This window comes from Rhinolophus hipposideros (genome assembly GCF_964194185.1).
Source record: "Rhinolophus hipposideros genome assembly, chromosome: 21".
Classification (NCBI taxonomy): domain Eukaryota; kingdom Metazoa; phylum Chordata; class Mammalia; order Chiroptera; family Rhinolophidae; genus Rhinolophus; species Rhinolophus hipposideros.
This window is the reverse complement of record NC_138067.1, coordinates 38,500,613-38,524,157: the sequence shown is the minus strand read 5'-3', so window position 1 is coordinate 38,524,157 and position 23,545 is coordinate 38,500,613. Positions and strand designations below refer to the sequence as shown.

Below are 23,545 nucleotides of genomic sequence, written 5' to 3'. Positions count from 1 at the left end.
AAGATGAATTTAAAAAGTTCGGTAAATATCTGAGAGTCAGGATCCCTATCTTAGAGGCTTAAAGTGCCAACATCAGAGGGTTGTATTTTGAGGACATTTGTGAGCCTTGGGAAGATACAAAGCAGTAAAGCAACAGGTCATCTGCTGGCATAAAAAACTAATAAACATAGCAATAAATGAAAACCAAGGATCACCACCCCTGCAGATTGTCCCATTCTCAGGGTCCCTAGTGTGAAAGCTGTCACATAGAGAGAAAGCCTGATTTGGGGCTCAGAGGCGTTAATTTTGTGGGGCCTGGCACAGAGAAGCTACTTAAAAGAGGTGTGTGGAGAGAGTACAGGAGTACTGAGTGAGCCAGTGTCCCTCAGTTCTAACCTGAATATTTAACCAGGAACATTGTTTAATGCTCTTACTAGGGAAAAGCTATAAATAATCCAAATATCAAAAATAGGTGTCTCTCCCAATTGCCTCCCACGTCCTCACCTTTCCAAGCAAACTACTGAATTTGTTTACCAGTTTTATTAACAGTTTTACTATGCCTGCAAAACAATTATAAAGAAAACTATAAAACACATAATTTAATAGGAGACCTGAATAAGTGGACACATATACCACATTTATGGAGGAGAATAATCAATTTGAAAAGATTCCAGTTCTCCCCTAAATTAATGTAAGAAGCCATGAATTTCTAAGCAAAATCCCAATAGGATTTTTACGGAAATTCTCAAACTGACTCAGCCTCATCAGTAAATCATATATTAAAGTGTATGATGTAATTATAATAAGACAATTTGCATTGGTGTAGATAAGCAAATAAACTAATACAAGAGAACAGAGGGCCCAGAAGCAGACCCAAGCATAGAGGTGGGCATTACAAGACAGGTCCCCTGGAAGTTACAGCAGTCAGAGCTGGCACTCTGCAGGGTTACAACAGGGTAAGCAGAGAAGTCTGCCAGAAAGTTAGACTCCAGAGGGAGAAAAAAGAAGGTAGTAGGAAGGCTGGGAGAAAGAGATGAAAGCAGAAGAAAACAGGATGAGGAGAGGGGTAAAAAGAGAGGGGGGGAGGAAGTGAAGGGAGGAGGTAGCAGGGGAAGAGAGAGTAAGGCCAGGAGGGAGGGGAATGTGAGGAGGGGGAAGAGTGTGACGTAACAGGGCCGTGGGAAGAGAGTTTCAGGTTTCCAGAAGCTAAACTTGCAGCGCTTTCTAAAATAAGATGGGGACTGGGATAGAACTGCGTCGGTGTGTCTTGCAAAGAATTACTTGACGCAATTTTGGAACATGCAGCAGCCCTTGTCCGTCGTTGGGGACTAGGGCCAACGCCCCCTGGCTGGCACTTAGTACCAGGAATCTCCTCGCAGGCGTGGCCGCCACTCAAGCGCACGCGTTAAACACACGCGCGCGCGCGCACACGCCGCAGCACGCAGGCGCACAGGCATGCGCACACGCACGCGCTTACGTGCTCACACCCGCGATCGCGCTGCCGCTGTGGTGCGCTGTTCCTGGCAGCGGCGGCGCGTGGCTGGCGGTCGGCTATGTCCCAGCGGCCCGCAGACAGCAGCGTCCCGCAGGCGGGCGCGGCGAACGGCGACCGCGACCTTCCGCAGGCCGAGGTAGGTGGCCAGAAGTGGGAGACGGCCGTGGCGCGGCCTGCGGAGCCCGTGGGAGGCCGAATGGCAGATGCAGGCCCGGTGGCTGGGCCCCACGGGGACCCCGCGAGGCGGCCCCGGCCCCGGCCCCCGCCCCGCCGGGAGAACGGCCGCGGCCGGGCTGCGTTCCCACGCCCCCATCGCGAGCCCGAAGGCTTCCGGCCTGACGTGGGGCAAGTGCAGCCAGTGTTTGGGGAAGAGGTGCCCAACGCCCGCGGCAGCCGGGGGAGGGGCTTTGACGTGCCCAACTGGGTGTTTATGGATGTGTGCAGGGCGAGGGAAGTGGCCCACGATGCCAGCTGGCAAGCGTGTTATCCCAGTGTCTACCTGGATTATTTTACATTTATCGAAGATCTCTTTGCATCTGTGGCTCTCAGTCGTCTGGCAGCAGAACTCGGCTGTGATAGGCTCAAAGACAGGGAGTAGGGTCACGCGACGTCTTTTACCTCGACAGAGAAGGAAGCCATCTTCAGAGGACGCTGTCATTTTCTGTTGGGTTCCCAGAATTGTTTGCCAATCCTACAACTAGACCGTTTTTTCCCTTGGGGGGAAACTTTGTAATTAAGGGAGAAGAGAACAAGTCTTGCAAGATAGGACAAGAAGGATAGCATCGGGAAACAGCAGAAAACAAGTGGAATGAATCTTGGGTCTTGTGAAGGCTGTTTTCAGAAAAATCCTCATTGATGAAGATTGTTGTCCTTGCACTGTGCAAAGTATCTTTTATGGTTGCCTCACGGTAAAGGTTGGTTTTGTGACAATGAAGCTTGCTCAATAATTTGCCAATAATAGAGCCCATGGATGTTAACCAACGTGAACAAAAAAAATAACTGCAAGACCAAATTCCTGAACTTATGCATACCTGGAGAATTAGAGCTGGAAAACTATTGGGAACTTTTGAAATTTTAGAATTTGTAATGCCTTCGTGTCATAGCAACAAAGACTAATTACTTAGTGGAAGATTAATTTTGTGTGTTTGTGTATTTAAAATGACAGTTAAAATCAAAATAGAACAAAGCATATATTGTATATATTATGTGTTATAATGTTTTCAAGAACATCTGAAATATGGGAAGGACATGTTTATGTTTAACTTTTAAATTTTTTATTTTATTTTTATTTTTGAAAAGGAAATACCTTCACAAGATTCAAGAGAAAAGGTGTAAAAAATACAATGAAAAATCTTCTTTGCATGTTCCCCTTCCCCTTGTTCCCACTACAACCCCACAGGTAATCAGTTATTAGTTCTTTGTGTTTTCATAGACCAAATGTCTTCATAGACCAAAAGACAAATACGAATATAGGTTATTTTCCCCCTCTTTTTACACAAAAGATATATACAGAGGGTGCCAAAATAATGTATACACATTTTAAAAAAGGAAAACTATTAAAATTGTAATACCCAATATATACCAATAACAAAAGATGAATACAAGTAACGTTTGACTTCTGCAGTTACACTAGGTACTCAAAGTGGTTACCATCAGCGTCCAGACACTTCTGATTACAGAAAACTACTGCTTGAGCAATGTTGAACAAAGTGTACACTTGTATACATTTTTTTGGCACTCCCGGTATACTCGTTCACGCCTTGAATTTTTTTTAATTACCATTATGACGAGGTCTTTCTAAATCCTTACATAGAAATCTTCCTAATTCTATAAAAGTGCACTATTCCGTTCTACAGATGTACTGTAATATATTTAACCAGTTACTTCTTGATAAACATTTGGGTTGTACTTTTCTTTCCTGTTACAAATAATATTACAGTGAATAGCTTTGTATATATGAAACGTGCAAGAAAATCCACAAGATAAATTCCAATAGATCAAAGGGTATCCGCATTTGTAATTGTAATAGATGTTGCCTCCATCTATGTTTTACTGATTTGCACTTTCATCCACAGAGGATATGCGTGCCTGTTGCCTCTCATTCTAACCAGTACATTGTATTCTTAAATTTCTGGAATGTTGACAGGTAAATACAGCTGTTTGATTTCAGTTGAATATCCTTTGATAGGTCTAATAGCTGTTGTGAAAGTTAGCCACCTACAAAGTTAGAGGAACAGTCTACACAAAACTCCCCTCACTTCTGATACCAGCTGCAAGTTTGGGGGTCCCCACAACCATCTGAGGTTCAACAATTCACTAGACAGATTCACAGAACCAAAAGAAAGCTGTTATACTCACAGTTACAGTTTATTACAGGGAAAGGCTACAAATTGAAACCAGTTAAAGAAGGAAGTCTCTAGGCCAGTGTCTAAGAGGGTACCAAATGTGGAGCCTCCAGATGTCTTCTCCTGGTGGAGTCAGGACACTGTTACTCTCCTAGCATTAATGTGTGATAATACACACAGATTAGTGTCAACTAGGGAAGCCCACACGAGCTTTGGTGTCCAGAGTCTTGGGCCTCCATGGTCGACTGCCCACGTAGCTGACTTCAATCCCCCGTCCCTCTGGAGGTTGACTAAAAACTCATGACCTAAAGCCTTCACTATAAATCACATTGTTGCTATCTGGTTTGCCCGAGGCCCTCACTCTAAATGGCGTTGTAGTTATCTGGCTAGGCTTAGGGTCCCAGGTAAACAAAGACACTTCTATCGGGCATGACACACCATGGGCTTAGAAGTTATCTCCCAGAAGCCAAGGGCAAAGGCCAGACCTCTCTTTGTTCAAGGTTAAATTCTTTTTTATGTATTCATATTGATTTCTTTCCCCATGAACTACCTGTCCATAGCTTTTATTCTTTTCCTATTGAATTATTAGTCATTTTTCTTATTGATTTCTAGAGCCTCTTTATGTATTAGATTAGCCTTTTGTCTGCTATGAGTTGCAGAGACTTTCCCCCAATTTACTTGTCTTTGATTATTGTGAAAGTTTTTATAATGCAGAACTTTTTGTTTTTCATTTAGTCAGTTTTTATCTTTTACTGCTTCTGGATACTGAGACATATTTTTTTCTTACTCATTCCCAGGTTATAAAGAAATTATACCATATTTTCTTTCCAGTTATTTTTAGTTTCTTTTTTTCCCATTCAAATCTTTGAACCATGTGGAACTTATCTTGATGTACAGTGTAAGGTAAAGATTCAAATGGAGTTTTGCTACCCAGTTGTCCCAATACCATTTACCAAAAGTCCATCTATTGCTTCATTGATTTAAGTTTGAGGTCCCACTTTATCAAAAATTAAATTGGGTTTGTCTCTATTTCTGGACTACCCACTTCCATGACTTTTTATGTACTTGCAACACATAGTTTCAAGTACTGAGACTTTGTCGTATGGTTTTAATATCTGGCAATGGTAGTTCCCATTTAGCATTTTCTTTGTTTTAAGAGTTTTCCTACCTGTTCTTGCTGGGCTATAGTTCCACATAAACTTTAGAATCAACTTACCAGTTTCAAAAATAAGTACTTTATTTCTGTTAAGATCACATTAATATATAAATTAAAAAGAAGTATTGCTTTTTTATAATATTGATCATTGCTATTAAAGAACTTGGGTATCCCATTGATTTCTTCATGTATTTTTTTTATCCTTCAGTAGAATTTAAATTTTTCTTCAAATAGGTCTTACATATTTTTTGTTTAGGTTATTCCTAGACTTTTACCTTTTTGTGGATATTTTAAATAGAATTATGGTTTTGGTTAAATCTTTTGAACAATTTCTTTGCATAGTAGCAACTCTTTACAGTGACAAATGAGAAAGATATTAGGTTGGTACAAAAGTAATTGCAGTTTAAAAGGTTAAAAATTGTAAAACCCACAGTTACTTTTGCACCAACCTAATAATTGTGAACCTCACCTTTCGAGATAATACTTTTAGTATTTTCACTTCTAGTATGATGCTTTTTGTGGGCCTGGGTTACATGTATACTCGTATACCATGTAAAGGAATTTTCTATCCCTGTTTTTTTAGTATTTTTTCTTTTATTAGGAGTGGTGGTTGGATTATGTCAATGGCCTTTTGGCCATAGAGATAATTAAATGGTACTTATTAGATCCATTCCTATGATGAATTCACAGACTTTCTAATGATGCATGATCCTGGATGTGAAACAGTCTGGTCAGGATGTATTCTTTTAGTGTGCTCCATGCTGTTCATGAATATTCTGTTTAAGGTTTTCCTTCAATATTCTTGAGTGAGATTGCTATATACTACTGTTGTTTGGTCTTTCTCAGCTTTTAAATCTGCTGTTGTACTTACTTTATACGAAGAATTTAGAAGTTGCATTAATTTTGTTGTGCTCTGAAACACTTTAAAATGTATTAGGGAGGTAAATTATTGGTCCTAACAGAGGAATAGACTTCCCACCCATTGACACCAGGTTTGGCTGTTTGACTTAATTTGGCCAGTGAAATGTGAGCAGTAGTGATGAATGTCACTTCTGAACAGAAGTTTGAAGAGTATTGCACAGTTCCATCACGTATGTTTTCCATATTCCCACAAAAATGGGATGTCCCAAATAGGCAAGGCTTCTTCAGGCCGGGTCCTGAAACGAGGAAGATATGTGGAGCAGGGTCACAGCTGACCCAGAGCAAATGTGTAATGTAAGTAAAAATAAACGTTGTTGTCATAAACCAGTGAGATTTTGGTGATGTTCTTTACCATAGCAAAAGTTGATCGACGGAGACAAAGTCATCTTTTCGGGACTTAGTAGGATTTGCCTTTAAAACCATTTGGAATGTTCTTTTGAAAGAACAACTCTTTGCTTCCGGGAAAATGTTTTCTCACTGATTGAGAATACAGTAGTTCCTAAATTGTTTATCCTGTATTTACTCATCACATGCCTGTCTCACCGCCTTATGGCAGCAGAGATTTTGCTAAACTAGTGGAATTGTCAGGTAATGTGTGGTCTCCTTAACATTAAACACTTTCTAATGGTTTCTCCTCAAAGTTCAATTTGAGCTATACCATTTCGTGCTTTGGCAATGCTAGTGGTCATCTAAAGGTTAATCGAGTTTCCTTGAATTTCCTAGGATTTCAGAAACCAGCCTGGAGTCTTTCTTCACTAGGACCCCAGGGAGGTCACATACATTGGGGAAGCGTTTCTGTGCCCTGAGAGTTAGGGTCCAGCCTCACTCCCAACAGCTGTAGCTTCAGCTCATTTGGAGCCATACAAATCTTAGACAAAGGATGAAGAAAATGAAGTACTTGTGTCAACCCAGCACTGGAGCAAGTTTCCTGAGAGAGCCTTCAGTCACAGAGAGGAGAGGCTCTGAGGAGAGAGCGGATGTAGGAGTGGCTAGAACCTTCACCAGATGCCCCCTTAAAAAGGCGTCTCAGAACTCCAAGACACAAGAGAAGGGATCTTAGACAATGCCTGACAACCTGGTAAGATGGAGGACTAGGGCTGAGACCCTCTCTCCTCTCTCTGAGGGCCTTGAACCACAGCTCTCCCAGGAGAGGAGAAAATGACCATGTGTCCCATTGTGTGCCTCTTAACGTTGTCTTGGGAGTGACCTGGGTATGGGCTGATGACCAATTCCCTGCCGCAGTCGGAGTGGAATGGGTTGGGATGAATGTGCCTGTGTCCCCGCATGCCCGGCCCATCCCCTCTGCCGACCCCAAACCAGCTGCCCTTCTCCCTGTGTTCCCTGGGGGGACCTTCCAGCCTTCAGGAGAAAAGTGAGCAGCCTTGTTCCCAGCACCGACATCAGCTACACCTCTACAACCAGAGGATGAACTGAAGGTGGATAGCTGGCGCCCAATGGATGGGCCAGAATAATAGCAACAATAAATACCCAACATGTGCACAGCACTTAGTATGTTCCGGCCACTGTTACAGGCATGCTACCTCAGTTAACTAAATTCATCACAACAACCCTCAGGTAAGTACTATTATGCCCATTTCATACATGGGGAAACTGAGTCACAGAGCTATGAAGTCACTTGTACGCAGTCACACAAATGAGCCACACAACCCTAACTCCCCACATATCCACAGTGGAAGGGAAGAGTTGTACCACAGCAGGAAGAATTGCACTTTCCAATTACGAGATAAGCGTGGACAAGAGAAAAGATTTTCAAGGCTGGTGAAGTGGCATGTTCAGAGTTGCCTTTCCATTTTCTCCACACCCTGGTGAGTTTCTACTGTGGCTCTCCATTGTTTTTTACTCCCATGAGCCCTTGAATAGGGAGGTACAAGAGGGATGGAAGAGTCAACATCTTGGCCTTGAGTGGATGGCAGTCTCCCTGAGCTTGGAGTCATCACATAGCCTAGGGGATGTGGGGACAGGGAGGCTATTAGAAGAGAAATAGGTGAGCTGTATTAGTCTATGACGGCGGCCATAACAACATCACAGACAGTGGCTTAAACAACAGAAACTTATTTTCTCACAGCTCTGGAGGCTGGAAGTCCAAGATCAAGATGCCAGCCTGGTTGTTTCTGGAGAGGGCTCTCTCTTTGGCTTGCAGGTGGCAGCCTTCTCTTGTGTCCCCATAGGGTCTTTTCTCTGTGCACTTGTGTCCTTGGTGCCTCTTCCTCTTATAAGAACGTCAATCAGTCCTATTGGATTAGGGCCCAACACTGTGACCTCACTTAACCTTATTACCTCCTTAAAGGCCCTACGTATCTCCAAACATGGTCACACTGGGGCTTAGGGCCTTAACATAAGAAGTGGAGGGGGACATAATTCAGTCCATAGTATGTGCTAAAAACGTGTGATCTCCAGTAAGTTCTCAAAAACGGAGCAATGGTAGTGAAATGAGGTACATGGGAAGGAAATCAGCACCAAGAACTATAGTAGTAATGGTGCCTCCTCGTCTGCCAAGTTAATTGTGGATGGTCAGTTAACTAAATATTTAACCACTGGATCAGAGTTATATGAAGGCCTCACTCTGATATCCAAGAAGGTCCCGTAGCCTGCACCTGAGGAAAGCAGGCTTATCCTCAACTGAAGGAAGCTCTTTAGGGTTTAGGGCTGAGGCTTAGAAAACTCGAAAAAGGTGCTTGGAACCAGATCTAAGTGACCCCAAAGTTCAAGTTGCCTACTATTTCAGCTGTGCCTTCTGAGTATACCTATAAATAAAGACTACTGTAAGCATATGTTTGGGACAAGGAAGGGACTGGGTAATATTTCTCCCCCTTGTGGCAGTTGTAGCAGGGAGGTGGGATTGCAGCTAAAGCATTTAGAAGAGGATTGCAGCCTCTGTTGGGGAGCCATCTCCATGGATTTGCACCAGGACTCCCAGGAAACTACTTTCTGTGGAGAGAGGGTTCAAAGGTGTGATCTATTCAGGAAGCTGTAGCATGGCAGCTAGATATAGGACTTATTTAAGGAAGAAAATGCTTCTGCAGTTTCTTATTATCAGGCTTAGAGGTTTTAGAGGCTCAAAATTATTTATAATGCAGTTAAGTTAGTGAATATCGTCACCCATTATTGGCAGTATTCACTGTTTATAAAGAAAAGCGTTTGTGAAACTCATAGGTCTGGGAAACGAGGACAATGTCTCTCTCTTCTGGAGGTGGAAAATCATATAGTAGAGTCATGTCAGGCACAATTGCAGTTTTCGCTTGTAGGCTTTGTGGTCTTACAGGCTACAAATAGAAGCAAAATATCCATTCTTCTTTAATATAGCCGTTGAAGGAAAAGCCAGTAAGAAACAATGTCTTAAGTGAGTAATGATTTACCAAGAAATACAATGTCACATATTTTTTAATTTGGATGAAAAGAGAACGGTTCTGGGTATATTGGAGACCTTGGTATTGTGAAAGAACATGTCCCAAGAATATGAACTCATTCATTCAATAAACATGTACTTTTTGTCAAGAACTATTATAGGTGCTAAAATAAACAAGGGGTGGGGAGTGTAGGTATATTACAGTAAACTATTTCATAGTATTTCAGTTGGCCAGTATTGTGGATAGATTCGAAATAATCAAAACATGAAGGCAATATAACTGAATTAACAGCATGGTCTTGAACAAGTGACATTCTCATCAGCTTTCAACCTGGAATTGGGACTATTGTAAGAGTTCGGTTAAAACAGTGGTTCTAGTGTAGGCTATGCATTAGGATTATCTGGGGAGGTGGAAGTTCCCATAGCACAATGGTAGCACATCTGACTCCAGATCAGAAGATTCCAGATCACAAGGTTGTGTATTCAAAAATACCCGGGAAGCTCTTAAAAACCCCACTTCCAGGCTGCCTCTGATAATAAGTCAGAATCGCTCAGGGATTCAGGCATGAACAGTTTTTGAAGCTCTTGGGTGATTCCAATGTTCAAACAGGACTGAACCAGTCAGTGGGTTAGAAGAATAATTTGTTGCAGGATTAATGTTATGTGGAGCATAGTAATATCCTTCGCAAGAGGTATTAAGGAGGTTTGGGAAAACACTTATCTGAGTGTAACCTAATATTATCTGACCCAGCAGAATGAATAAGTCGAGTTTCCGCTTCATTTTCTTTAGTGAAACACAAAGGGGGAAAAGGTACAGAGACAAGAATGCTTCACTGAATTTTTTACTAACTAGAAGTCAGAAAACCAGTAGATTTTGAATGGGGCGTCTCAGTTCCACTTCTGAAGGGACTTCCAGAAATGGTCCATCACAAAACACATAGGAAATTTTAGAGGAGAACCCCCACTCAACAAGTTAACAATAAGAGGAAGCACTTAATAAACTGCTCTGACATGAACCCAAACAACACTCACAGGAAGAGCAGTGTGTGACATCTTGAATTTTCTCTCAGCACCAACAATCTCAGAAGCCATCAGCAAATCTGGAAAAGTCCCTTGGAACTCTGTTCAATCAAGCCCTTGTTTCTATCAAGAATTTGACTTGACTGCCCTCTAGTGGGCTGAAGACTGACCCTAGGGTGACAATGGAGGGAAACCATGGGCCAAACTCACTACACTTTGCCTAGCGGTTCTAAGTGGAGTGTAGATTCTGGATGACCATTTCCAGGATCCTCTGAGTACTGAACTCTATTTAGAGATTTATGTGGAAATTTGTCTTTCCAACGTCTGTTCACAGTAGTGACTTAGGGGAAAGGACAGCAAGAAAAAAAGTAGGAGAGCAGAAGAATGCTACTAAAAATTTGAGCTAGCCTTTGTAGGCTAGAGATTAAAGTACAATGACCAACTTTTTAAAAATACATCTTTTGGAAAAGAGCCAAGAGGAAGACATCAATTAATAATCTAATTATTGATTGGTTGGAAGATCAATGTAGCCTAAACAGAAATTTTCTCTTTTTTTTAAGAATTGGGAAGAATAAAGAGGTTGTCATGCAATGCTGGAAAAATATAGCCTTTGGAAAAAATAATTCATTATTTGACTCAATAAAAATGCATTAAGCATTTCCTACACACAAAACACTGTTATCAGTATTCAAGTAGACAAGAGTGGTCCATAGGATTATTACAGTGAAATACTTACCAATAGTTACTAAGTTGGCCTCTATTATGGGTGGGTTAGGAACAATAAAGAATGAAGATACTGTAACAGAATTAACATCACAGAGAGCTTGACCATATCACTCTTCATATCATTAGTCGTCAGACAAAATGATTAGGCCTGTTTCAAGGATTTGGTTAGAGGAGACCTTGTTGCACAAGAGATGTTATTACAAGATTGATACCCTCTCTTCTTCTGACCCAACAGGATACTGGGGAAAGGCTTCACCCTGTTTAAACTAATGTTAAGTGGACTAAGAATTAATGAGCCAAAACTCCAAACACATTGAGGCCAAAAGGGAAAATGTACATTGAATTTGTCATTGAATTTCTTACCAATCATAAGTCACCAAAACAGTGGATTCAGGCTATGGAATCTCAGTCAAGATGCAAGAAGAGTTATCTACTGGAATTTACAAACAAGATCTTCACCCGTCAGAGCTGGGGCTCAAAACCACATTTGTCTGATTTGTGGTACATGAATCCCCTAGAGCAATAATTATATAATTTAATTTAATATCTTACTGCTGACATGACTTTTTCCCCAAATAAGATCATAAACCCCCTTCTGAGTTGAGATTCAAACCATGGAGAAATCATGCTGGAAGCTCCTGAACACATCCTGAGTCTTCCTGTGCTTCTGCCTGTGCCCCAGTGACAGGCAGAATGTAACCTGCATTCTAGAGTTGTCCAAGAACTTTACAGTTCTGCTGGAAGCTAATCCCAAACCATTATATAATTCCTGAGGCCAACGGGATGGGGTGATGGAAAATATATCTTTAATGAAACAGTACATTTGCGTATGCTGAACTCATAGAAGCAAAAAGTAGAATGGTGGTTCCTAGGGGTGGAGGAGTGGGGGAAGTGGGGAGATGTTGTCCAGAGGGTACAAACTTCCAGTTATAAGATGAATAAGTTCTGGGGATCTAATATTCAGCATGGTGATTATAATTAATACTGTATTATGTACAGTTGCTAAGAGAGTAGATCTTAAATATGTTCACTATAAAAAGAAAGTAATCGTGTGAGGTAATGAAAGGGTTAACTATTCCTATTGTAATTATTTTACAATATATAAGTGTATCAAATCATCATATACAACTTAATCTTACACAATGTTATGTGTCAATTATATCTCAATAAATCTGGGGTAAAAACAAGCTTTTTTCTGTAGACTCCTTGCTATTTTAAGATCAGATTTCTTAAGGACCATGCTCCTAAGCTTCCTAGAAACCCTTTGTTTAGCTGGGAGGCCCTCTTAGGTATTGCCTCATATTTCTGGAGGTCATAACAAAGGGTCATAAAATCACACCTTTAATTTGATCTATGCTCACAGGCTGTTTTTCATTTTGATATTCTCTGGCTGGAAAAACTGGATATGAGAAAAGGTTTTCTTTCCCAAACTAGCAAGTCATAGTCCCTCTACATTTCCTCTAAATTCTCCTAAAAAATCAGCCAATTCCTTCTGTAGGTCAACCCTCTCTTGCTATGCCTTACCATACTTATCAATGAATAACCAGCATTGTCCTAAGGATCTCCTTAGCCAAATACCTAGAATTTTTCCATCTTCTAAGTAACTACAGGCAACAATACCAATTACTTCACGACATGGGTCACCGTTTCTTCTGCTCCAATAACAATTTCCTCACTATTTACTCCACATATTTTAGTCTTTTGTTAGGGCGTTACCCAACACTTGGTGCCAATTTCTGGAGCAGTTTTCTATTGCCACAATAAGGTCATATGACAAATCCCATGAAACACTGTGGCATAAAACAATAAGCGTTTATTTAGGTTAGGTCAGATGGTAAGTCAGCTGGGACTGATGGGTCTTGTGTGCTTTGTCTGACACCACTTCTCTCAGCTCCATATTGTCTTTGACCTTCCAGCAATCCAGTCCAGAGTTGCTCTCATGAAAGAGACAGGGGTCAGACAGAGAATAGAAGCAGGAAATGCCTCTTGAGATCCTCTCAAAATTGACACTCTTATCAGTTCTGTCACATCCTGTTGGTTAATGCAAATCATACGTCCAGCTCAGATTCAGGAGGTGGAGAAAAAGAATCTACATCTTGAGGAAAGGGGCTGCAAACTCATATTACAAAGGGTGTAGACACAGGGAGGTTGGAGAATTGGGGCCATTTTTGCAATTAATACAGCGCAGTAACAATCTTGGGAGGAGACAAGATTTGTAACATCCTGTTTAGAAATCACCACGGCATTAAATAAGTCAGAAGAGATTCACAATCTGGAAAATCGTCCCCATCAGAGCTTAGAGGAAGAAGCATCTGTGTCTACCAACAAGTGGGCCCAGCCAATCTAGTCAGCAGAAGATATAAGGCCTAGGATAATCAGAGGAGATAAAAATGCAGAAATGACATTGTGATGTACCCAGATGACCCAAGCAGATTCTGAGTTGTGGTTTCATCCCACATCCATCAAAGTATTGATTGAATTCTGAGGTCAACATGAGTATTTATCCTTTTAAGAAAAATCTTTGTTTAGAGCAAGGACAAATTTCCCACTAGTGCTATTTATTACAGGCTTTGTGGTCTTTGGGAGAAGCAGATCCCATTATTTTCCTTATAAACTCTTAATCTCCTCTTTTAAAATGATAATCATATGACCATAGGTGTGATTCTCGTTTCTGTTTTTTTTCTGTGAAAAAAAGTCAGCATGGAGCCCCTGCTATTGGCTCCCTTAACTGCTTAGTCTGCAGCATGACTGAAATTGTCCTCAGTGATCCTGAAATTATGGCAGCAAGTCAGCCTGAGATGCTGCAGCTGTTACTGACCAAACCGGGTCCAGTTACTCGGTAGTTGCAGCCAATAGACAACTCTAAGATGATTTTATGAGAAGGAACTTTATTGCAAGCCAGCAAGCAAGGACACACTGGAGGTCACTTCCCAAAGTGGTGTGTCCCCTAACAAAGGATCAGATTCATCTTTATTCTGGAAAATCATGCATAAATATCAAGGTGAACTTCTTTATTGCGTATATAGATGGGGACATTCCTACACATTTGCAGTTAGAAAACAGGTCTACATATACATCGCATGTTCAAAGATGGTGGGAAATCTCCAACACTGGGAGATTTTAGTATTACAATGAGGGTATAATGAGAAAAGTTCATGAAAAGGGCACTAGAGGGTCCTCCAAGCTGCTTAGACTGGCCTCAGTTGGTTTCATGGGACCAACCCCCTGGTTCTGCCAAACATCCTGACTTGTTCCTGAAAAACAGCTCCAGCGATCATCAGGGTCAGGGATGGCATAGGTATGGAAGGGAATTTACTAAAGTCAGACTTTCTGTTAAACTCTTAGCAAATTACAGGATATGGTTACACAGACCTTATAAAATCTAGGGTGATCTAAGTGGGTTTGCAGGTAAATCTAAGCAAAGTTATGAATTCTAAATAAGATTTCATCTATGTTAGGCTACCTGCTAGATTCTATGTATAGGTTAGGTTGCACACCACAACGGATCAGTCTTGGGAGCAAGAGCTAACCTGAAATCTATCTCAGACGTGTTTTATAAATGTGGTACTTGGTCCAGGAAAATAAAAATGCAGCCTCATGATGTGTAGATGAGACTTTAATGCCTCAGTAAGATAGCTACTCCTGACAGGGAAGAAAACAATGAGCCACTAAAGTTAATTTCTGATGCCCATGAATCATGGCATCACGATGCGGGTCACCACCAGCAAAATCAGTGGTGGAATTTCCTTTTATGATGTTTTTAATGTTAATTAAACTACAGAGAAAGTAACTGGAGAGCTAACATTTAAGATGCATGTCATAATATTATGGGACACATAAAAAGAGTGGTAATGAATATGCAAGAAAACAAACTATTGGGAAAACAAACCACAATGAAAATCACGGGTGAATCTCATAAAAATAATGTGCAAAGAAATTATGAATAGAATTACCATATGACCCAGCAATCGCTCTCCTGGGTATCTACCCAAAAAATGTGAAAGCATTTCTCTATAGAGACACGTGTACTCCAATGTTCATTGCAGCTTTGTTTACGGTGGCCAAGACATGGAAACAACCAAAATGTCCTTCAATAAATGAATGGATAAAGAAGTTGTGGGATATATACACAATGGAATACTATTCCGCGTTAAGGAAAGATGATATAGGAGCATTTGTGACAACATGGATGGATCTTGAGAGTATAATGCTAAGTGAAATAAGTCAGACAGATAAAGCAGAGAACCCTATGATTTCACTGATATGTGGTATATAAACCAAAAAGAACAAGACAAACAAATGAGAAAGAAAAACTCATAGACACAGACAATAATTTAGTGGTTACCAGAGGGTAAGGGGGTGGGGGGTGGGTGATGAGGGTAAAGGGGATCAAATATGTGGTGATGGAAGGAGAACTGACTCTGGGTGGTGAACACACAATGGGATTTATAGACGATGTAATACAGAATTGTACACCTGAAATCTATGTAAATTTACTAACAATTGTCACCCCAATAAATTTAATTTAAAAAAAAAATAATGTGCAAAAGAAACCAGACATGAAAGTACATAAAGTTCAAAAAATAACCCAAACTAAAGTACAGTATTAGTAAGGCACCCCTAGGTAGTAAAAGAAAGCAAGGAAATGATTACCATTAACATCAGGATAGTAGTTACCTCTGGGTAGAAAGGGGAAGATAGTGATAAGAAGGTGGGAAGGGTTCTGGGATACTAGAAGTACTCAATTTCTTGACATGAGTGGTGGTTACATGGATGTTCACTTTGTGATCAATCATTCTACTCTATAGTTATAATTTATGTACTTTTGTGCATGTTATATTGCACAGATAAGATTTAGAAAAAAATAAATGTCCAAGACTAGCAAATCAATTTTAAAGATAACAAGAAGGGAATAGTATTATAAAGTATTAGCAGTTAAGAGGATTGGTATGGTGACGGCAGAGTAGATAAACACGGTGCCTGCTTTCTTCCATGAACACATTAAAATTACAACTAAATTATAGAACAATCAACCTAGACAACCATCTGAAGTCTGGCTGAACAGAATTTGTATAACTACAGATTTAAGAAGAAGCCATGCCAAGACTGGTAGGAAGGGCAGAGACGCAAAACTGGCTGGCCCCAAATTCCTGTGTGGTGGTTGAGAACCAGGAGGGATATCTCGCCACAGAGGTTCCCCCAGGAAGAACAAGGCACCCCAACCCCACACCAGCCTCCCCAGCCAAGAGTGCTGGTACTGGGGAGAGTAGTCCCCATAATATGTGGCTGTGAAAAACAGTGGGGATTCTGACCAACGGTGATGGAAGGCTTTAGAAAACCCAGATGTCCTCTTAAACAGCCCCAGCACAGACTCTCTCACTCTCAGGCACTCACCTTGGGCTTCAGCGGAGGGATAGTAACTTGTGGGCATCAGAGGCATACGGGGGACAGAATGATGTGTGTAGCTTCAGAGCAAAGGTTGGAGGACAGTCACCATTTTTCCTGGGAGGGGGCCTTCTCCCATGCAGGCAGCAGGCAGCCGCCATCTTTAATGTGGTGATCCCTCCCCCTATGCTTACGGCCAAACTTGAATCTGATTGGTCTGTTGATCTCCGTGTTCCACCCTGCTGACTCACTGGGATTTCACCCCACTGAACTCCCCAAATGCAGGAGGCACTTTCTCCATAAGCAGCCAGCCCCACCCACATTTCACTCTTTCTTGGAAAACTATCAAAGTCCACAGGTCCCGGCAGTCAGCAGCTGGTCTCAGTGTGCTCTGAGACTTTTGCTAAGTAGCTCCAGGCTCAGGACTGGCACCAAACCAGAGTCTACATTAACCTGTTGACCACAATTCTTCCCTCTAGTGACTCCCTGAGATCCTGCCTCACACAACTCATGTACTGGCACAAGACTTTATCAATGGCTTAAGGGAGCTGGCAGGTGGCAGCAGGCCTCTGGGTGTCCTGGCTTTTTGTATAGTTACCCCAGGCCCAGTACTGGTGGCAGACATCCTCACTTTACAGTGTGGCCTCTCACACATGCGTCCAGGTTTAGCACAGGCAGCAAACAACAATGGATTGTTTTTTAGCTCCTACCACATATTCCTTGGCCAATGACAGGCAGTGGGTGACCTGGGCCTGCACCAGAGCCCCTCCCAAAAGACCACAGAACCAACATACTTGGAGGTTGGTGTAAAACCACAACAGAGCACCACCCAATTAGCCCCATAAGAGGCATTGCCAAAGGGAAGTCTCAACAGGTACCAGAGCCCTCTGGAGTGAATCCCACTCAGTGGGGTAAGCCCCACACATAGCAGCCTGTAAGCTGTGGACATGTCCAAACCCCAAGCCAATCAGCCTGAGGGTCAATCCCACCCACTGATGTGCCAATAGCAACCAAGACTCAACTATAACAGGAGGGCACACATAACCCACACAAGGGACATTCCTGGAGCACCTGGAGCAGGTGACTAGGGAGACTATGCCAGAACCTGCACAAGTCCCCTACTACATAAGGCCAGGTTGGGAGACATAGAAGATCTACCTAATGCATAGAAACAAACATAGAGGCAGCCAAAATGAGGAAACAAAGAAATGTGTCCCAAATGAAAGAAGAGCAGAAAACTCCAAAAAAAGAACTAAAGGAAATGGAGGCAAGCAACCGACCAGATAAAGTGTTCAAAACAATGGTTATAAGGATGCTCAAGGAACTTAGAGAGAACGTCAACAAAAAGATTGCAAGCATAAAAAAAGGACATAGAAACCATAAAAAAAAAAGAACCAGTCCATAGTGAAGAATACAATAACCGAAATGAAGAATGCACTAGAAGGAATCACCAGCAGACTAAATGAAGCAGAAAATCGAATCAGTGATTTGGAAGACAAGGCAGCAGAAAACACCCAATCAGCACAGCAAAAAGAAAAAACAACCCAAAAACATGAGGATAGTTTAAGAGACTTCTGGGATAACATCAAGAGTAACCACATTCACATCATAAGGATACCAGAAGGAGAGGAGAGAAAGCAAGGGATCGAGAACCTATTTGAAGAAATAATTACTGAAAATGTTCCCAACCTGGCGAAGGAAATAGACATACAAGTCCAGGAAGTGCAGAGTCCCAAACAAGATGAACCCAAACAGGCCCACACGAAGACACATAATTAGAATGGCAAAGGTTAAAAACAGAGAATCCTAAAAGTGACAAGAGAAAGGCAACTAGTAACTTATAAGGGAGATACCATAAGATTGTCAGCTGATTTCACAACAAAAACTTTGCAGGCCAGAACAGATTGGCACAAAATATTCAATGTGATGGAAAGCAAGGACCTGTAAACAAGGTTACTCTACCCAGCAAAGCTATCATTTAAAATTGAAGGACAGATAAAGAGTTTCCCAGACAAGAAAAATCTAAAGGAGTTCATGACTACCAAACCAGTATAATAAGGAATCTTAGAGGGACTTCTTTAAGATGGAAAAAAAATAAAGATCAAAAGTATGAACAATAATATGGCAATAGCTACATGTCTATCAACAATTACTTTCAATGTAAATGGATTAAATTCTCCACCAAAAGACATAGGAGGGCTGAACAGATAAGAAAACAAAACTTTTACATATGCTGCCTACAGTCACTTTAGATTGAAAGACACACACACAGATGGAAAGTAAAGGGATGGAAAAAAATGTTTCATGAAAATGGAAACAAACAAACAAAAAGTAGCAATACTTACACCAGACAAAATAAACTTTAAAACAAAGGCTATAACAAGAGACAAAGAAGGACCCAGTAATTCCACTTCAGGGTATTTATCTGAAGAAGCTTGAAACACTACTTTGAGGGGTCATGTGCACCCATATGTTCATTGCCACATTATTTACAATGGCCAAGATGTGGAGCCTGGGTGTCCGTCAATGGAAGAGTGGATAAAGAGGAGGTGGTACATATATACAGTGGAATATTGCTCAGCCATGGAAGGGAATGTGTTCTTGCCATCTGTGGTGCCATGGATGGACCTGGAAGGTACTATGTTGAGTGAAGTGTAGGACAGAGAAAGACAGATGAAATGTGATTTCACTTGTATGTGCAATCTAAAGAATAAAATAAACAAAACAAAACAGAAACAAACTCATAGATACAGAGATCATATTGATGGCTGCCAGATTGGAGGGGGTTTGGGGGTGAGTGAAAAAGGGGAAAGGATTAAGAAGTACAAATTGGTTGTTACACAGTAATCATGGGGATGTAGGGTATAGCGTAAGGAATATCGTTAACAATATTGTATTAGGTTGGTGCAAAAGTAATTGCGGTTTTTGCAATTATTTTTAACCTTTTAAACCACAATTACTTTTGCACCAACCTAATAATAACTATTTATGGTGTCAGATGGGTACCAGATTTGTTGGGGTGATAGATGGGAGGGTGTTGGGGGGACAAGGTGAAAATATGAAGGGATTAACTACAAACTGGTAGTTACAAAATAGTTATGGGGATGTAAAGCATCCCCATATGGGGGAATATAGTCAATAATATGGTAATAATTATGTATAGTGCCAGGTGAGTACTAAACTAGTCAGGGCAATCATTTATTAAATCATATAAATGTCTAACCACTATGCTGTACATTTGAAATTAATATTAAATAATATAGAATGTCAACTATAATTGTAAATTTTTTAAAGGGGAGAAAAGGTGAAGGGGAATTTTTTTTAAAAAGCCAACAGGACTGGTATGTGAAGATAGGCAAATGAATAAATGTGAAAGAAAAACCCCACCCCACCCAAAAAAAACCACGAATCTAGAATATCTTGGTATATAATGGAGGTGGCATTATAATCACTAGAGAAGAATCTTAGAGAGAAGTATCCGAGGATGGACTCTTAGGAAAGCCAACAAGAAGCGATCTTGTAAGACTTTCTTATAAACATTAAGCTGGTGGAAAAGTAAAATGTAGCTGGGCACTGGAATGTTCAGTGCGATGGGATGGGGACGATTTCAAGTGTGTTGGCGCTTCCAGCCGCTAGGTGGCACATGGAGGATCCCAGGCCCTTGAGGATGACGCATGCGCAATGCTCTTGGGTTCAACCGTGAAAAACGACGCTCGCGCACACGAAGTTGTACACAGCGTTTACCCGTGCGGATAGCGCTCGTGCACGCGCACTTAAGAGCACACTCGTAATCGCGCTTTGCGGTTATTCCGTTTTCCTGGAAGCGGCCCAGCTGAGCGCGGGATCTGGGATGTCCGAGCGACCCGCAGACAGCAGTGTCCGGCAGATGGGCGCGGCGCACGGCAGCCGCGAAGCCCCGCAGGCGGAGGTAGGCGACCCGAGGTGGGACCCGGCCCGGACGAGTTCTGGGGAAGCCAGGGAAGGGCTGATTACGGCGGCCCGGGAAGGTCCGATGGCGGCGCCCAGGGAAGCCCGGATGGCAGCGGTCGCCCGATGGTTGGCGGAGCCCGCGGAGGAAGAGGGTCCTGAGGGCAGGCCCGGGAACGGCCCAGGCCTGGCAGCGTCGCCATATCTCCGCCTCCGTCACCCGCTGAGCGTTTTAGGGATCAGTTACCAGCAGTTCCTCCGCCGCTACGTGGAAAACTACCCGATCGCTCTGGGCAGAGTACGGGAGCTTGGAGAACGCCGCCGGCGGGTTGTGGACGCCTGCAGAGCCCGGGAAGCTGCGTCCGACGCCGCATGTCGGCGGAATCCTCCAAGGATGGATTTTGATACGTTAGCAGTTACTGTATCTCTGAGTGCCTCTGAAGTTATCAATCCTCTGATAGAAGAACTTGGCTGTGATAAGTTTATCAACAGAGAATAGTTGAGTGATGAAACTACTTCCAGAAGAACCTCTGCATTCAAAAGTCTTCCACTAATCCTGTAACTTGATTTTTTAAAAAAAAGTCACAGTATATGAGAACAAAGCAATGCACAGTTTGGAAAAAAAAGGGAAGCTTATGAAAAAGATTCAGAAAAGAAATAGAAAAAAATGTCAAAAGCACTATGACTCCCCTTAGGTTGAGTTTGTAATTGATCCCGACTTTTTCCCTGCGTTTGGTAAACGTTTTTGCAAAATTGCTTACCTTAAAAAGTGAAGAGTGTGGTTTTATAGAATTAAGACTTGATGAAGAAAAATTGCCAATAATAAAGCCCATGATGATGAAAGGAATCATCAAATAGCGATGATAGGAATAAAGGAATTACAGCCGAATTATTAGGACTAGGGAGAGAACTTGAAAGTATCAGAATATGTACTGTCTTCTTGTCAGGTTCAACAGTTTTTAGTGTAAGATTGATTTTTGTGTTTTCTGGGGCATTTCAAATGGCAAGCAAGGTGAATATTGTATATGTTGCATGATAAATTACATACTCAAGAATATTTGAAATTTCTGGATTTTTTCTTTCATTTAATTTTTAATTTTTATGTAAATTTTTGGTAAATCTATTCACAAGCCCTCCAAAATATAAAATATACAGTGAAAAGTTTTCCATCCCTGCACCCCTCCACCCAGTAACTGCCATCATTACCCCCGTTTGTAACCACAGTTCCTTCTGCCCTTTCAGTTTCCTTATGTACACACAAGCAAATACAAATCTGGTGGTGGTTTTTTGTTTCTTCACAAAAGTTGGCATATTATATTTACTGATTTATGCGTTGCTTTTTCGTAAAAACGTATGTTGGAGATCCTTCCAAACCACTAAATTTCCTCATTCTTTTTTAGAGCTGCATTTTATTCCATTCTGTGATTATGTTGTAATTTAACCAAGAACACAATGATGGGCATTTTGGTTTTTGCTCGTCTACCTCTATAATCTTGTACGCGTATCACACGGCATGTACACAGATACAGTATTACTTCAATTCTAAAGGCACTTTTCCTATGTTGACATCTCTGAAATTGGGGTATATCTTACAGTTGACGGTGTAATACAGGATTTTCATAAAAATAATGGTGCATCATATAATCGGCAGCTTCTTAGATTCTTTGTTATACAGAATACTTGTACGATGAACTTCCAGAAGCAAGAATTCTGTGCCAAAGCTACTCATTTGAAATTTTGTAGCTATTGCTAAATTGTCACCCCTACATATACAGTTTTGCACTCCCACCAACTGAAGAACATGGACATTTTCTCACAGCCTAGCCCACACAACAGCCATGAAATGTCTGGATTCTGCCAATCTAAATAGTAGTTGAAATATGTAGATCAGTTTTAATTTGCTTTTCTCTTATAAATGAAGTTAAATACCTTTTCATTTAAAAGTCATATACCCATTTCCATGAACTATCTGCTTATATATTGTATCCATTTCTCCTGCATAATTTTGTCCTTTATTGACTCTAGTAGATATTTAGATAATAGTCACATGAGATATGATAATAACTTATGATGTGAGTTATGAACATTTTTTCCCAGTTTGTCATTTGTCTTTGGTTTTCCTGAAAGCCTTTTGGCATGGAGATTTTTACATTTGTTTTTGTTTCCTGTTTTCTTTTAAACCTGCAAGATTTTGAAGCTCAAGTTTTTCTTGGTCTATGTGTGTGCTTTTATTGTTCATATTTGAATCTTTGAACCATTTGGAATTTATCCTGATGTACAGTATGAGGTAAGGATCCAAAATTTCTGTTTTAGGTGGCTACCTGATTGCCCACACACCAGTTACTAACTAGTCCATCTTTTCCCCACTAATTTTGTTTGTTTAAAGATGTCCTCACCCAACTATCCTAAAGTCTTCTCTAGAGCTTACTCTAGCCTTGACTATCCTTTTCCTTATAAATACTTCTATAGATAAGGACTTTTTTTTTATTAACATTATCTTTATCATAGCTAACCAAATTAACAGAAATTCTTTATCATGTTATACCCAGGCAGTGTTCAGATGTCTCCAGTTGTCTTTAAAATGGCTTTTAACAGTTGATTTTTTTCATCAAGATTCCAACAAGATCCACACGTGGCATTTGATTGACACGTCTCTTAAACCGCTTTTAATCTCTAACAGTTCCCCTTTCCATCCTTTTTTGTGCCATTCATTTCAAGAAACTAAGTTAGTGTCCTGTGTTTACATGAATAAAATGGCTTAGTTCCATTTTGCTACAATGTACAGCTAAAAATACTGAATTTTAAAGTCACATTTTCTGTGTGGTCATGCCATCAACTTGGAATACAGTTAGCTTTATTGGTTTTCATTTGTTTTGCAATTGTAAATATTGCTTTGTTATTTTCTTATTTAATTTTATATTTGTTAATACAACTCACTGGATAGAGCCTCTCCTCCAAACCTTGCAGAGACCCTTGATTTAGGAGGGACCTTAGGGCAGGACTAAGACCAAATGGAGAAAGGAAGTCGGAGGGACTCCCCCAAAACCTGTTTTGAGGCGATATCTCCTGGGAGTCCCTCGCAAGGCAGACACAGTCACCAAGCTGCCAAGGCAGGGAGCCTCAGGAAAAGACCCGGGCTCATCCGAACAAGTTCTGGTCTGGAGTCTCCCCTTTCCTAGTGCCCAAAAACAAAAGGACCAAGGGAAAAAACCAACAGTTAGTTG

General features: G+C 41.2%; 1 protein-coding gene across 1 annotated transcript; it reads left to right on the top strand.

Moving 5' to 3' along the window:
* The first annotated feature begins 1,461 nt into the window (after positions 1–1,461).
* On the top strand, positions 1,462–22,661 carry LOC308489887 (uncharacterized protein). Its single transcript, XM_081031511.1, has 2 exons — positions 1,462–2,068; positions 20,100–22,661. The coding sequence occupies exons 1-2, from the start codon at positions 1,533–1,535 to the stop codon at positions 20,818–20,820; spliced, it is 1,257 nt and encodes a 418-aa protein (XP_080887637.1). The 5' UTR covers positions 1,462–1,532; the 3' UTR covers positions 20,821–22,661.
* The last annotated feature ends 884 nt before the right edge of the window (positions 22,662–23,545 follow it).

Coding starts and splice junctions, on each gene's coding strand:
- LOC308489887 (XM_081031511.1), top strand. CDS start 1,533: ATGTCCCAGCGGCCCGCAGACAGCAGCGTCCCGCAGGCGGGCGCGGCG. Junction 2,069..20,099: donor GATAGGCTCAAAGACAGGGA/GTAGGGTCACGC, acceptor TCAACCGTGAAA/AACGACGCTCGCGCACACGA.